Source organism: Dermacentor andersoni, chromosome 8, assembly GCF_023375885.2.
Source record: "Dermacentor andersoni chromosome 8, qqDerAnde1_hic_scaffold, whole genome shotgun sequence".
NCBI lineage: Eukaryota > Metazoa > Arthropoda > Arachnida > Ixodida > Ixodidae > Dermacentor > Dermacentor andersoni.
Genome location: NC_092821.1, coordinates 31,275,173 through 31,289,687, shown reverse-complemented (window position 1 = coordinate 31,289,687; position 14,515 = coordinate 31,275,173). Strand labels below are relative to the sequence as shown.

The window sequence follows — 14,515 nt, the reverse complement described above, 5'->3', positions numbered from 1 at the left end:
TCATTGTAGAAATGTTTGCGGCCATTTATACGCAACGCCTCACGACGTAAGCAAACCAGAGAGGTGTAAGGATGCAAATATAATAGTTATCCATGAGAAAGAAAGCACTGGAGAATTGGCGAATTATAGGTCCATTAGCTTTCTTTTAGCATTGTGTAAAATATCTGCCCAGATAGTTTCCAGTAGAATCAGGGAAACTCTTCACTTCAATCAACCAAGAGAACAGGTTGGCTTCAGGAAGGGATATTCTATAATGGGTCATACCTATGTCACCTATCAGGTAAATCTAAAATCTGCGGATTACAATCAACCTTTCTATACGTCTTTCAGAAATAATGCAAACACATTTGAGTAAATTGAAATAACAGAAGTCTTAGAGGCATTGCATTATGAAATAGTGCAGGAGGAACACGTGGATATCTTTGGAGATAGCTACAAAGATTCCATAGCAACCTCGCTTCTCCACATGAAAAGTATAAAGTAACCTATGAAAGGTCAGGTAAGGAGACAGAATATGTCTTATGCTATTAACTGCATACTTAGAATTGTTCAAGCTATGCTACTGGGAAGCTAAGGAGTGGGATCAACAGCGAAAAACTCAACAACCTTCTGTTTGCAGATGATATTGTCCTGTTCAGCAACACCTGGGACAAATTACAACAAATGATTGAGCCTTTTACCCGAGTATAAGAGTGGAGTTGCACAATAATATGCAGAGTACAAAGGTAATGTTCAATAGCCTGGGAAGGAAACCAGAACTCAGGATCGCCAGTTAACCTCTAGAGTCTGCATATGCGTACGTTTCTCTAGGGTAATTACTGTCCCTGGGCATTGATCATGAAAAGGAAATTACATAAGAATAAAACTCAGTTGGAGGGCATGCGGCAGGCAATACCAAATTTTGACTGAGAGCTTGCCACCGTTGTTGAGAAGAAAAGTGCCGTATCATTACACTCTACAGGCACTAACATATGGGGCAGCAACTTGGAGGATTACATAAAGCTCCAGAACAAGTTAAGGACCACGCAAAGAGCGATCGAACGAAAAATGCTAGAGGTAACGTCACGAGACAGGAAGAGAATCGTGCGGATTAGAGAGTTCCAGTTCCCATCAGGAGAAAAAATGGAGCTGGGGAAGCCATGTAATGCTTCGAGTAGATAACCAGTATACCATTAGAGTCACAGGATGGGTGTCAAGGGAAGAGAAACAGTCGAGGAAGGCAGAAAGCTAGGTGGGTTAATAAGATTTTAGAAATTTGGAGGCGCTACTTTGAATCGGCTATCGCAAGACGGGGGCAACTGCAGATCTCAGGGAGAGGCCTTCTTCCGGCACTTGACATAGAAATAGGATATAGCTCATGACGATGTTGATTAAATGCTAACAGATTAAAAGCTAACTACATCACAAGTATTAGACGTGATTTTTATCAATTACAGTACACCGTTGCACCGCTGTTGACCTCGGCGACCATGTGTCTGTGGACTTGCCAATTGAACAGCATGCTACTTATAAATCTTCTGTGATAACTGAGTAAAATAGTGTATACCAACATGAGCTTGATTTATTCAAAGGTATCATTGTTACTGCGAACTGCGGTCTCATGAATCACGGTATACCACAGCGCTAGTGCCCATAACAGGTTTCGCGCTCTGTTACCTGTTGATCGAGCCTGCTTCACCGCCATTACCCTTACAACATTTCGGAAGACTAAACTATCAGTAACATCTTGCTATTTAAAAATCGTTAAAAATGAATGCAATATCTTTGTATCCCTTGCAACAACAGAGGACGCTAACGTATCTCCGCGGCATAAAATATGGCGTATTTGACAGAATCGTGACAACATTTTGGATACGATACCATAATAAAGCGAAGCGTTCTTGGCCAACCTACCGGACTTTTTCAGACTGCGGTCACTGGTTAATTGGGGGTCTCTGCGGTCTTTCCGAATACTTGACACTCCCGGTAGGTGGCGGGAGGCATAAAGAGCATAGAAGATTGAATTACGTGCCCTGTGCTGGCTCAAACCTCGACCCGCAGCACACCAGCCCAACGCTCTAACCCTTAGGCCACAATCGCACACACGCTTCAGTCGTGCCAGAGCCAACGAGCCCTTTGAGACAATTACCGCGTGCTGTCTACGACGGTGATTTCCATACTACGGCACATATCCAAAATGTGGAACTGGCAGACAAGCGGGCGTTACATTTAAAACGAACGAAAAAAAAAACATATAGGTAAATACTAGCCAGTGTAAGTGTTGTTATATTGTTGTCATATTCCGTGGTATGGTTGCGCGCACACGCACGTCTTTTGCGCCAAAGGTGCACGAATGGAATTCGCAGTATTAAAGCATGGTATTAACGCAAGTTGTGAATCAACGGGAAGACGAACAGCACAACTTTCTGGTGCATCCATGTTGGTTGTCAACACAAAAGTTATTTTTCTCAAATGAATGTAGATGTGGGAGGCATGGAAGTGCTCGAAAAGCTTGCGACTGACGTATGGTAATAAATGACGCGGTAGTTTTTATGTGAACGTCGCTTACCATCTCTAAAAATGGAATACCCTTGGCTTTATTTCACTCAGTGGGCAGTCGATTAGTGACAAAGACTGATGAAAAATGTGGTACTATATTTGACAGGACCAACCCGATGTGTTTGAATTATTTTAGAATATTTGTTATCGATATCCCATGTTGTGAACACCTTTAAATCTTGTATACATGTTGATACACCTTAAATTCTCACATCCATCGGAAACATAAAGGGACCTTCAAGTTCGGAAACACAGAGTACAGTAGAGCAGCCTTTGCACCTTAAACGTACAATCCAAAAATTTCATTAGCCTATGTTAATTGTTTGGTAGCATTATCGTTTACATTCTCTTGCTAGAATTAGTCAGGAAAAATGGCAGGAGGGCGATAGACAAGCCTTTTTAATGCGTTCAGTTTAAAAAGAAACGCCCGGTATGTTCATGTGCAACCGAAAACACGGTGTGACATTTTGTATACTCCGAACGCAAGAAACGACCTGCTGAAAGGTGTTGTGAAGTATTTCAATTATAGTGAGGATAAGAAGATTTGAAATAGCATGTCGGGCTGTATGGCTGTGTTGCAAACGAAGAACCATGTTTATATGCACATGTTGACCCAGGCTGTGTGGGCGAATAAAAAATGGGTCGCAGCTAAATGTCTCACAGATACTAAGGCAGCTTGTGCGCTGCATCCCGTACTCCAGACTAATACTTAGTAAACCCCCCTAGAAGCGTCCTTCTCGCTCCGTTTGACCACAACTAGCAATTGCAGAACGCTCCTTCTCGCAAATAATGTAACAACACTGCTTTATTAAATGTAGACATGGTTTTGTTTGAAATCCGTGGTTCTAGCTTAAATGGAACCGCCGTGCGAAGCAGTGTAAGCATTCAGCGTAAGCAGTGTAAGCCGTATAGAGCAGCGTAAAATTTTTTAGGTAAGTGATAACGTGTCAACAATACGCAGCTACACCGCGTAGAAACATCGTTGTGAAAGTTGCAATGCTTACAAAATGAATGAAATTTTATTATTCCTCGTATTTTTAGGCTTGGCCATACAGTGGGGCCCTATCGGAGACGTTGGCGTAGTCCACGATGTCTTCGGCGAAGACGCGACAGTTGCTGGGCTTTTTCCACAGCCAATAAAATCTTGTTTGGAGGTGTTGGACTACTTCCTGAGCCAAAGCCACCCCGTCGTGTCCTGCTTTGTCAAGAAAAGCCAGTCTTCAGATTCAGACAGCACGGAAAAGCGAGATCTCATTCAGAGCGTGGTTCACATACTTGGTGAGCGCTGATGGCTTTCTACCTAACTATATGGTAATTGTAGTTCTTTTTTTCATTCACGGATTTTCAAAGTCCGAAGACACCCAAGGAGTTATTATGTAAGGCGTGGGTTGGTACACAACAAAGCATATTTCTCGCAATGATTGCACGCAAAAGCATATATGTTACGCTCGGCGTGAAGCTTAAACGGCAGGTGATATTATAGTGATGTTGTGGGAAAGGCGGTCCCAGTCTGGCTGCACAGGGAAAAAAAAATCAAGCAAGATTTTTTTGAAAGCGCGAGAATGGACGCGTAAATTTTGGTGCATTGCTTGTGCGATTAGATATTTAAAACTGCGGATATAATATAAGACACGTGCTTACGTGCAGAGCGAAATAACTTATTAAAGAGAGACTCAGGTCCAGTGCTTCACTAAAACACAAAGATGACATGTTACACCCGGCTTTGCGAGATAAACGCTGATTCCACATGAATATGAAGCATGAATAAATCTATCGGGACGAGTTTAAATGGATTCAAGGGTTTTTGTGAGACCTACTTCGGTTATCGCCCAGATGGAAGTTGCATACATCGACATACACCTGACTAAGGATTTGTAAAAGCTAGATTTACATGTTTCGCAGCGTTACCGAAATGGCGCGTTAGGAAGCGCAATATTTTGTTCACCGATGCCGTCACGTTAGCAACGCCGTGATAGATCTTTCTTGGCTCCACTCTACAAAAGCTCTTCTTAAGTAAGACGAAATGTTCGCCACTGTCGACATCGGCTTTTCTGTTTTATTTATATATTCAACCAGCCGGCATAACTGATAAAAAATTACTAACTTGAAACAATGTTCCATGTTATAAGATAGTTTTAATGCCAAGCGTGTAGGAACAGCTATAATATTGTTAGTGGGACTTTCTATCACCGTTGACAATAAAAAACGCGGGTAAAGTAAAGCACTTACCGAGCGTGGACATTGCTCGGTTATCCACGATGGATAACTGTCACATAGAACGAGAATGGGAGTATGCGTTTAGTAAACATAGTAGATTTTACTTGAACAAACTTAAGACGTGCCATTTTGTTCATATGCACGGAGATGCTACTGTAAGCATGCAGGCGTTCGATGTTACCGAACAGTGTATTTCTCGGTTTCGTGAGAGGGCACTTGCCGGTATAAATGTTCTACAAGATTTATCCCACAACTACACTTTTTTGGTGGATTCACAAGGCTGACCATTTAAAGCAGGAAAAATTACAGAGTACACTAGGCTGTAGAATGTTTGCAAATAAAGACTTCCAAAAAAAGTAATATTACTACAATCAAAGTGCAGCTTACGTTGCAGATAGGTTAGTAGGAGCGCCCCCTATAGGGGAGATAAGGTGAAATACGGGTCGCTGATTCATACATGAAAGCACTGAAGCTGCGCTCTGTGGACACTTCTAAACTTTTCTTCCTACATCTTGTGCAGGGATCAAAGACCCATCGAAGTTGAGCCCGACGGTCAGCCTCGGGGAGCTGGGCATTGACTCCTTGATGGGCCTCGAGGTAAAGCAACTGCTGGAGCGAGACTACGACGTTGACCTGAGTGCGCAAGAAATTCGGCAGCTTACCATCAATCAGTTAAAACAGATCAGCGAAGCCTGCAGCGACAATTCGCCAGTGCCTGAAACGGCGGCTCCGGCCGAAGGAGAAGGTACGCCGCCCTCGATAGGACATACATTTAGCTAGGCGTCGTTGCCGGTCCGCTTCGGTTAGGTTTCACGCAATAAGGCACTGCAGAGTGTCGCGCTCATGTCCCGGTGTCGATGTTGCATGCGCAGCCTGCGAACTGAGGGTTCCATGTGATCTGATCTGCTATAAACGACAGGGAGGGCGAGAACCTATATGGAACTTAGACCGAGTTGGTACACGTTCGTTCAAAAAGGTATGGTGCGAAAAATGCAAGGGCGTACAACCGCGGACGCCACATACGCCGATACTCAACTATATTTGATTGTGCAAATGTTCATACATATATAAAAGCACTATTAGTCGTAGAATAGAGCTAGTGCATTGGGCGCGCGTTAAAGAGCCTTAGTTGGTTACAATTAACCCTGAAGTCCTCGCTTCTATGTGCTTGATCAGCAAATGGTCATTTTGGCAAGCAAAAATGCCAGAATTTAATTTGCCTTCAGGAGTAAAGCTTGTGTTGCGCACTTTCCTAATAGTGCATTTTCTTGACCTGTACCCTGTACCATGAGCCCGACAAGGCTGTTTAGTGGCTCGTTTCATAAGCGCGTTACGAAAAATGGTAACGACGCGCAACGAGTTGGGCTGCAAGAACAAGTATGCCAAGTAGATGCAACCATAAGCTCCGTTCGATCGGCTTCGCATAGGAGCCAGTGCCGTTCTCCCTTCCGCTGGTGGCAAAAGCGTTCTGCGCAATGCACACAAGTGCTGGTGTTGCGTAGCAGCAGAACAGACACTAATCCTTAGGCTGCAGCTATCTGCACATTTACTGCGCGCTCACAAACGTGGTCGGTTTCCACTAGGTGTTCCGTATTGGGACCATCGATGTTCACCGCCGACAGGGCGAGTCACGCGAGCATTTTGAGATGCCTGGTATATGACAGACCGCTGTTTTCGGTGCGCATCACTAGTTACCTCGCGTGCTGTGCCGAGACGAAATGTCACCTCTGCGTATTGTTAAGATGATGGTTCGAGGAGCTCGATCGATACGGTAAACCTTGCGCTTGGTCATTCACCCTTTGGAGGAAACTACGATGTTTCTTATTATGCGAAATATATTTGTGAAGAATTTAAAGTTGAGCTACTTGGTGTACATCCGTTGTGGCTGAAGATCGCAACGAGACACGTACACTGGAAGGAAGAGAGAATACACGGCGCTGACTTTCAACTACGTTCATTGCCACATGCACGCATAAATAGATTGACTATCATCAATGTCGCATAAAACCATGACGAGAAAAACAATACAGCTCTTTTGTCCCTTCTTCCGTTTGTACGTGTTTCCGTTGACTCTTTATCCGCAGTATATGTATGCGTATGTATTAAGACATCATAAATATGTCGTCATTGAGACCGGTATATTGTTGCAGAGCCGGCGCATTGAAAAGCTACGCATGATATAGATTGGCTTACCTCCAGCAACACAGTGGAAGCTGTGCAGAGGGTATGAGTCTGACGTACGGTTATGCATGTAAATACTGCCTATATACTTAAAAGGAAAAGGTGCGGACGCCGATCAGAATAGTCTAAAATATATTTACGTTTCGGTTCTCCCACGGGAGCCTTGTTCATTACCTCTCGCGGGTCTCCCGGGGGGGGGGGGGGGGCGGAGCCAACACGTAAATATATATTTTAAACCCCTTTGCTCGGTGTCCAGACCCATTCCCTTTAGGTACGCATCATGCTGACCAGACGAGCTTCCGTCATACTCTCGACTTAATACTGCCTATAGTTTCTTCATTGAAAAATATGTATACACGGCAACAACTTTGACTGCGTAGACAAAGGTACGGAGCCAAATCAATTTTTTTTTTACTGGGCATGTTCATGTAGTCCGTGAACTTAAGCAACTGGAGGCTATGTAGCGTAAAAAAAGTTCCGGTTGCTGCATTTATGTTATTGCGATAACAATTATACAGACACCCTAGGCACAATCCTCCCGGCAGCTTCGCTGTCGCCGTGAGGTTCTGCATGAATTCCAAGGGCGATAAGATGTTCGCCGCGCGTCATGTGCTGCTTGCGTCAGTGAAAGCGTGCGAGGGTGAGCCGGCGATCGTGGGTCATGCTCGCGTCGGCGCGATTCACAGCAGCCGTCGCCGACCGACCTGACAGACGTCGCGCGCTACTCTGTCGCCGTTTTGTAGCCATCGCCGCCGCACTACACTTTTCGTATCACACGTTCGCCATACCATCCTCCTACACATTCCGCCTCATGGGTCCCCCTCAAGCACTCCGTCTTCTCTTTAAAGGCCGGGATGTACGCAGCGTTCTTGCGGCGGCGAGTCTGCGACTTTCACCCGACGTCGCGCATTCGACGCCCGGCGTCGAGAAAAACGGCCCGCGCCGCTGATCAAGACCCACCAGATACTTGACGTGCATCGTCGGACGCTGCCGGAAGCGGCCGACAAGGGCCGCCAATCATGGCTCACTGGCCGCCACGCCATCACTTCCGTCTTCTTCGCCAGCACATGCTTTTCGGGCGCGCGCTTCTCTGTTCGCGGCCTTGGCCCTTTGTGTTTGTGACATGGTCATGACTTCAAAGGCAGTTCGCGCGAAATTTAACGATAATCTTATCTGCGTCGTGCAGAAGCGTTCCAAATTGTGGGATAGTGGGAGAGTCGATTATAAAGATTATAAAGACGGAGACACGTCTGTACGTCAATCTTTTCTTATTACGCAAAGCGTGGCTATACCACTTCTTTCCAGCGCAATCACTTCGCTAAACAGGCAGACAATATGCTGATACATTATTCAAAGCAACTGAGCAAGCTACACAGAAAGTATTAGGATTTTTCATTTGTATTTTGTTGCAAAGAAAGATCAAATGTCTAAAAACTGAATTTGCGCTTTTCACGTTGACTAAAGCAGTTTTGCCTTGTCTGGCCACACTGAGGCTGCACCAACCGCTTTATCGCTTAATGTATCAGCAGCCAGCGAAAATTGAGCGTAACGCCACAGTGGAGTTCTCTACTGGGCGACATTCGTCGAGAAATATTCTCCATGTATGCCGGCCTTTACAGTGAAGCAGTTGGAAGCTCGCTGGGTTTCTCTTGACGTACACAGCTTCGCCAAGCTGGGGGAGAGAGTGCTGAGACGGAGTGAAAGCAGAGTTAATAAATAGCATCGCGCAGCATAGCGACACGGCGTTGGTGGGTGTAGCCTAACGTGGGAGAAGGAGCGGCGCGGCGAGGACACAGGTGGTGTGACGTCATTGCTTTCCGATAAAACGCGTGCGCTCCTTTCAGCGCTCCTGTTTCTCGCAGTGGAAAAAAATTATGCTTGACTTTGCTATCGCAAATACCAAAGACCAGCCGAGCTGGGCGAAGCCCAGGAAAGCTTATAGACTAAGTGTATGGTTTGGCACTACTTTATTTGGTCTTCACCCACCTCCGCTGGTCTCTTGTGTTTGCGATAGCAGAGCCAAGCATAATTTTTTTATCTTTCGCTGTGCTCGTTCACTCAGTTACGCCGGCGCTCACCGCAGGAAAGGGCGTCTAAAGGTAGCGCTCTAATAAACGCTCGTGTTCTGAAAGCGCAGGCAAAACTGAAACCGAAAGCGCCAGCAAACCGACTGGCACTTCTTGGTGTAGTAGCATACAATGAATAGTTCCGCATGTGCGAGCGCGTGTGAGTTGCTTTGGCTGTGATGCTAACGACAGTTGTCGTCGGGTAGAGTGCAAAGTATTTTTTTCGCCGTTTATGTAAAAAAGGTCTATATGCCTGCATTTTGGCTGACGTCATCTTCTGTTTATTTTTTCTATTGCGATGCCATGATGAAGAAGCTTCACCTGGAAATGAGGAGGAGGAGGAAAAGGAAGGAACAAAAGGTAGGGAGGTCAACAACACGCACGTCCGGTTTTATACCCTACAAAGGGGAAGTGGTTTAAGAGAAGAAATAAAGCAGAACTCCCGTATGTCTATCTTCTTCAAGGAGGAGGATAATGTTAGCGGGATGCGGATGTAACCTTGTGATATCGAGCCGAAAGAACATTGTATTTAAACGTTGTTCTTGTGGTGTAATATGATCACAATTACGTATCAATGCATTGGTTACGTTGTTGTGGCAGATAGTTGATATCTGGCGTTTCGTTCATCTCTATTCTCTTTTCCCTTTCTCTTACCAGATATGGAACGGAAAGATTGAACTCAAGGCGGTGAATGGCTTTTGCGAAGACCCACCATAGGAAGTGTGAGCACCAACGTGAAGATACCATCAGAAGAGCGCAGCCGGAGAGTTACATCGATGAAGTTCAATAAACTTAGGCTTGAAATTACATCAACGTGACTTTTTGGAAGGAGGCAACAAGAAATACACGAAATTATACTGGCCGCCACCATTTTCAACATTTGCGGATGACGGAAGTTGTGATGGTGCGCAAAACACCCCTTACGCAATACTAAGTTCTATACGGACAAACGAACTTTGAAGGAAAGAAAGGTTTCTGTTCGTTACTGTGTCAGAATCATGAAGGCGCGTATTTTCTGCAAGGGGGAACTTTTGTTTATTAGACCAAAGAAATTCGTGAAGCAGCGGGGACCTTCGGCTTTCCTCCTGAACATTGGGAACACATGGAATGCAGTGCATATATCAAAGGTAACCGGGCCTGGAACTACGCGCTTTTGCCTTGAACCTTGTGCATTTTGGGTGCTTGCTGGTCTTGGCAGGAATCTCCTTTTCCTGGCCCGCCCACTGTGCCTGCGCAGCCGCTCGATGTACGCACGAACGTCGCATACAGGAACCAAGAAACAAACAAAGACTGCTTCGTTTCTTCAAGGTTAAGACTACTTTTGGTCTTTTGTTGGCATTTACAATCACTTTTTAACATGAATTCCTCCATCCTTTGCATGGTCATCAGGATATTTATATATCGTAACGGAATCCCGGCGCCTTGAAGGTCTTCCGAGATATGCACGTCACACCCAATTTTTAACCGTTCCAAGAACAAATAATCCATTGACCCACTACGACTCTATCCTTCCTGCTTGCCCTTCTGTTCCTCTTCTTTGACTTGTGGCGTTCTTTGTTATTGTTACACTAGCCGCCGCCTCTCCCCTCGAGTCCGCGCAGGAGTAAGACAGTTCGGTACAAGTTTCACGAGGAGCGTTAAAGGCCAAGTGCAATGAAATTACACCTGAGCTAAGTCGACTATAAATATTTAGCCTACACTCTTAAAATAATCTTGGCAAAATCACAGGGCAGGTAATTGCTTAATTTTGTTGTTACCAGCTAATTTTGTGTTACCAGCAAAGCTGTAGCGATGCAGATGTGACGCACATTGATGAACAGTACGCAACTGCGCCTAACGGCAGCCAGGCGCATTGCTCGTTCGTCATTTACGAGTTCACGCGCGTCTCTCTCAGCGAGCGTTGTCCCTGTTGCGCTCGTGATTTGATCTGTTTTAAGAATACCGGTGCGTTGCGGGGCCTTGGGGTGCTCGAATACGTACTCGAGCACGAGCCGTGGCTGTGCAGCACAGAGCGCTGAGCAGAGGAAGGCCGAACACGCCTTTCCTGTCTGAGCTTTCAGAGCGCAACTATGCACCGTCGCGCCGCAGGCAGGTGCGACGCGGGCCAGGCAACCCGCACTAAGCACGTAAAGTCCAGTTGAAGAAGCTTCACTTCAACAGCACAGTCACTTAGTCATCAAGATCTGCTTGGCAAATGCTTTTTCGAGTTGACTATAAGTTCTATATGCCGCGATGGCACACGGAAACCAAAGGTAACGTTCAAAGGTAAGCTGCATTCAAGGGCGATATTCGCGAGCGGTAGTGCATCCTCTTCAAGATGTTTCGCGCGTCTGTACAGCGGATGTGTTGAAGTAGACGAAGGAAATCCTTTCTGACACAGCCCGAGAAACGAGCAGGAACGGCATGCTGCATTTGTCACGAAGGAGAACGCGACGCGCTGGCCATGGTGTAGATGCGGCGGCAAAAAATGGAGGAATTCAAAGCCACCACAGCGAAACGGGCGAATATTTATCACGGGTGCAGTTCACCTGAACATCGCCCCCGAGTGCTCCGTGATCGCTGCGCATGCGTGAGCTGAGAGAAGGTGAGAAAGGAGAACAACTCTTTTTCGCAGGATGTGACGTCACATTGTTGCTTGTTTTTACTTTTTTGAAAGAGCTACTCTCGAACGTAGATTAGCCGTAACGTTGGATTAGCCATTGCCGTCGTGTCGGCTGCAAGACTTTCTGCGCGTGCTTTTGTGCATGTCGAAAGCGTATAACGTGCGCGATATTCGTGCGAGCGCAGTTTGACTTGAGCAATCGTGGGTTTGGACTCCGTGACATTTGCTTTCGTCATATGCGAGTATAGGGGCTTGCCGACAGGTAAACCGCCGCTGTACTTAGGTGAATACCTTGTTTTTCGTGGTACTGAAATAAATAGCGCTTCGCTGCGATGGTGACTTCAATCGAGTGCGGTAATTGCTGAGCATTACGGGCGATTTAATTGCACAGTACGTGCTGCATTATCGGTGCAGATAGAGAAAACTTATCCTGTGAGCCTTACTTCCGTCAGTCAGTCGGTTAGATGTTTCGCTCTTATCCAGTTCACATTTCTTGATATCCACTAATGATCTGCTTCAAATATCGACGAAGTGTCTATTGATCGTGCAGATGTTTTTTTTTATTATTCACACAACTGGCGATGGGCAGCAGCGTTACGGCCGTGAGTTTTCCTTTCGAGCAAACGTTTTCAAATTGAAGTTTTCGCTCATGTTCGCGAGATAGCAAATTTAAGTGTTACACCCGCTGCTGTATTTTTCGATTCCATGTGACCTAGATTTAAGCTGCCTCAGGTTGTATTAACGCGCGCAGAGGCTTTTCGAAAAATAGTTGTCACCTGAGAAATCAATGCAGTGTGCCAGTTCTTTTGGAATGGTGCTATTTGTGAAATTGATCATATTTCCCCTAGTCATGCTCAACTACTTACTGGTCAGATGTTTGAACTTCCGAAGAAGTATTTGTAAAGTTTCCCTTCCAACTCAGCATTGTGACTGACGCTTCTCGAAAGTATGAGTGGTATTTGCCCCTGCAACACTGCCATGAGTTCAAGTTCAAATTGTGCCCACCGACTGTCTGTCTGTGTGCCACTAAAAAGCAAAGAACTCATTTCTCAATTGTTGCAACATTTCTTTTTCATTCCATCTTCAAGAAATTTGTTTACTTCTTTTCCTGGTCATTGTGGACTTGCACACATTGAAGTTTGGGATAGTTTGGCAAAAGCATTGCATAGTGGGCCTGTAGGGTTTTTTTTTTGTATTTAGCGCATTGCTCTTCTGACTGGACAAATTAAGTAACTGCATTACAAATATTTCACTTCCTTCGAATGTCTGTTCCATGTGCCTCATAACAGTACACGGTTGAATTTGGCACATGCACCTTCATATGACCAAGTGTAGGTTTGTATTGCAATGGAAATAAGAACATGAGTGCTTCAATTGTCTTCATCACATTGCTGATGCCTTCAATGTGTGAAAATGGCTTGTAACAATATTGCTGTGTTTCATGTGAGGATATGGAATAGAATAACTTTCTTCTTTTATGCTGAAGGTATTCACCCCTTTTGCCTGTTGGGCTTCAAATCTTGTAGAAAATGGTGTGAGCAGCCTGGTGTGTGCCTGAAGAGCAATGCTAGTTTGTACATGATCATATTGTTGCTGCTGGGAAGATGACATCTTAGGCACATTTTTTTCATACAATTAACACAAATGTTTCTATCTTCCCCTTGTGGCTCAATCGTAGTAGACCTGTTCGTTTTTCAGTTACTTTGTTGTTTATTTTTGTTACATATCAGTATTATGTACTATCAAGTTAGTGGGAATATAAAGCTATTTGATGTTGTATTCATGGGGAATCCTAGCCGATCCCTCGTCATGGGTATGTGCCATATGTCACAGGCAACAGTCATTCTAGTCTCTCTTCTTGTGGTTAAAGTATCCCAAAGCCTATTTTGTATGCTTGCAGATGAGTTGAGATTTACACATCAATGCCAGCTCACAAAGCATCTAATACGGCAATCAGCCAGCCACCTCCGCAGATGGAGAATTCTGCAGTTTCCAATCATTCTGTTTCTGTTGTCTTTGGCAGAGAGTTTGATTGTACACGGCGGGAATAAACTGTAGGACCATGAAAATTGTGATGACAAGGGCCATATATGGTGGAAATTATAGTAGATTATGACCAGCATTAGCTCAAGCCCTGCTAAAGGTCTGTGGTATCTAAAAAAATAATAAAGTGCTGGTTTTCATATCTATAGCTGCTGTGTGCATTAAGCTCAAAACTCCCTTCTTGGCAACATAACCCAGGAATGCCCACTCCAAACACTCTTGCACATGCACTTTCACAGCATCTGCTTTGATCTACCTAATTGCATATCAGTAAAGATGGGTCTAGTTCACTAAAGACTGACAATGCTGCATTCAAATGGAACCAAACCGTTCTCGAAAAGTTCTTGAAACCAGTCAAGCAGGTTTTTGAGAACTTTTAATCTGGCAAAATGACAAAATGAAAGTTATTTGAAATAAGTGATGCAATGCTGATGAGGTTTGGGCATGCATTTCAAGGTGCTTGGCCTTCATTATCTCTAATCATAGTGAACCTGCCAAATTGGCAAGGATCTTGAATGAATTCTTCACTAGGCCCAACTATTTTGTTGCTGCCCTATATTGTGCACTCTTCCTATATAGGAAGAGTGCACAACAAAAATCTTGTGGCTTCCTGTTATCATAACACCCTATAACTTCCTTAGATGTGGGCCATTTGATATTCACCAATAAATACTTCCACAGGATTTAGATGATGCCTTTAAATATGTGTCCCTCATGCTTACATGTAAAGGAGCACTGACATTAAACTTTTGGACTGAATTTTTTTATATTAATCTGGTTCCAAATGGCAGCTTTTATGGCCACACCATGCCACTGAAAGCTGCATGTGCTTTGAGCGATTCTTAATGTGTGCTAAGACTTGCTTCAC

The 14,515-nt window shown here is 44.8% G+C and overlaps 1 protein-coding gene across 1 annotated transcript in view; it reads left to right on the top strand.

Moving 5' to 3' along the window:
* LOC126526148 (fatty acid synthase-like) overlaps positions 1-9,811 on the top strand; it is a 132,856-nt gene extending 123,045 nt beyond the window's left edge. The window contains exons 23-26 of the mRNA XM_055067997.2: positions 3,580-3,816; positions 5,276-5,500; positions 9,315-9,362; positions 9,660-9,811. Of these exons, the coding sequence (XP_054923972.2) occupies positions 3,580-3,816; positions 5,276-5,500; positions 9,315-9,362; positions 9,660-9,679 (530 nt within the window). The 3' untranslated portion in view covers positions 9,680-9,811. The remainder of the gene's footprint in view (positions 1-3,579; positions 3,817-5,275; positions 5,501-9,314; positions 9,363-9,659) is intronic.
* Positions 9,812-14,515: the final 4,704 nt, after the last annotated feature.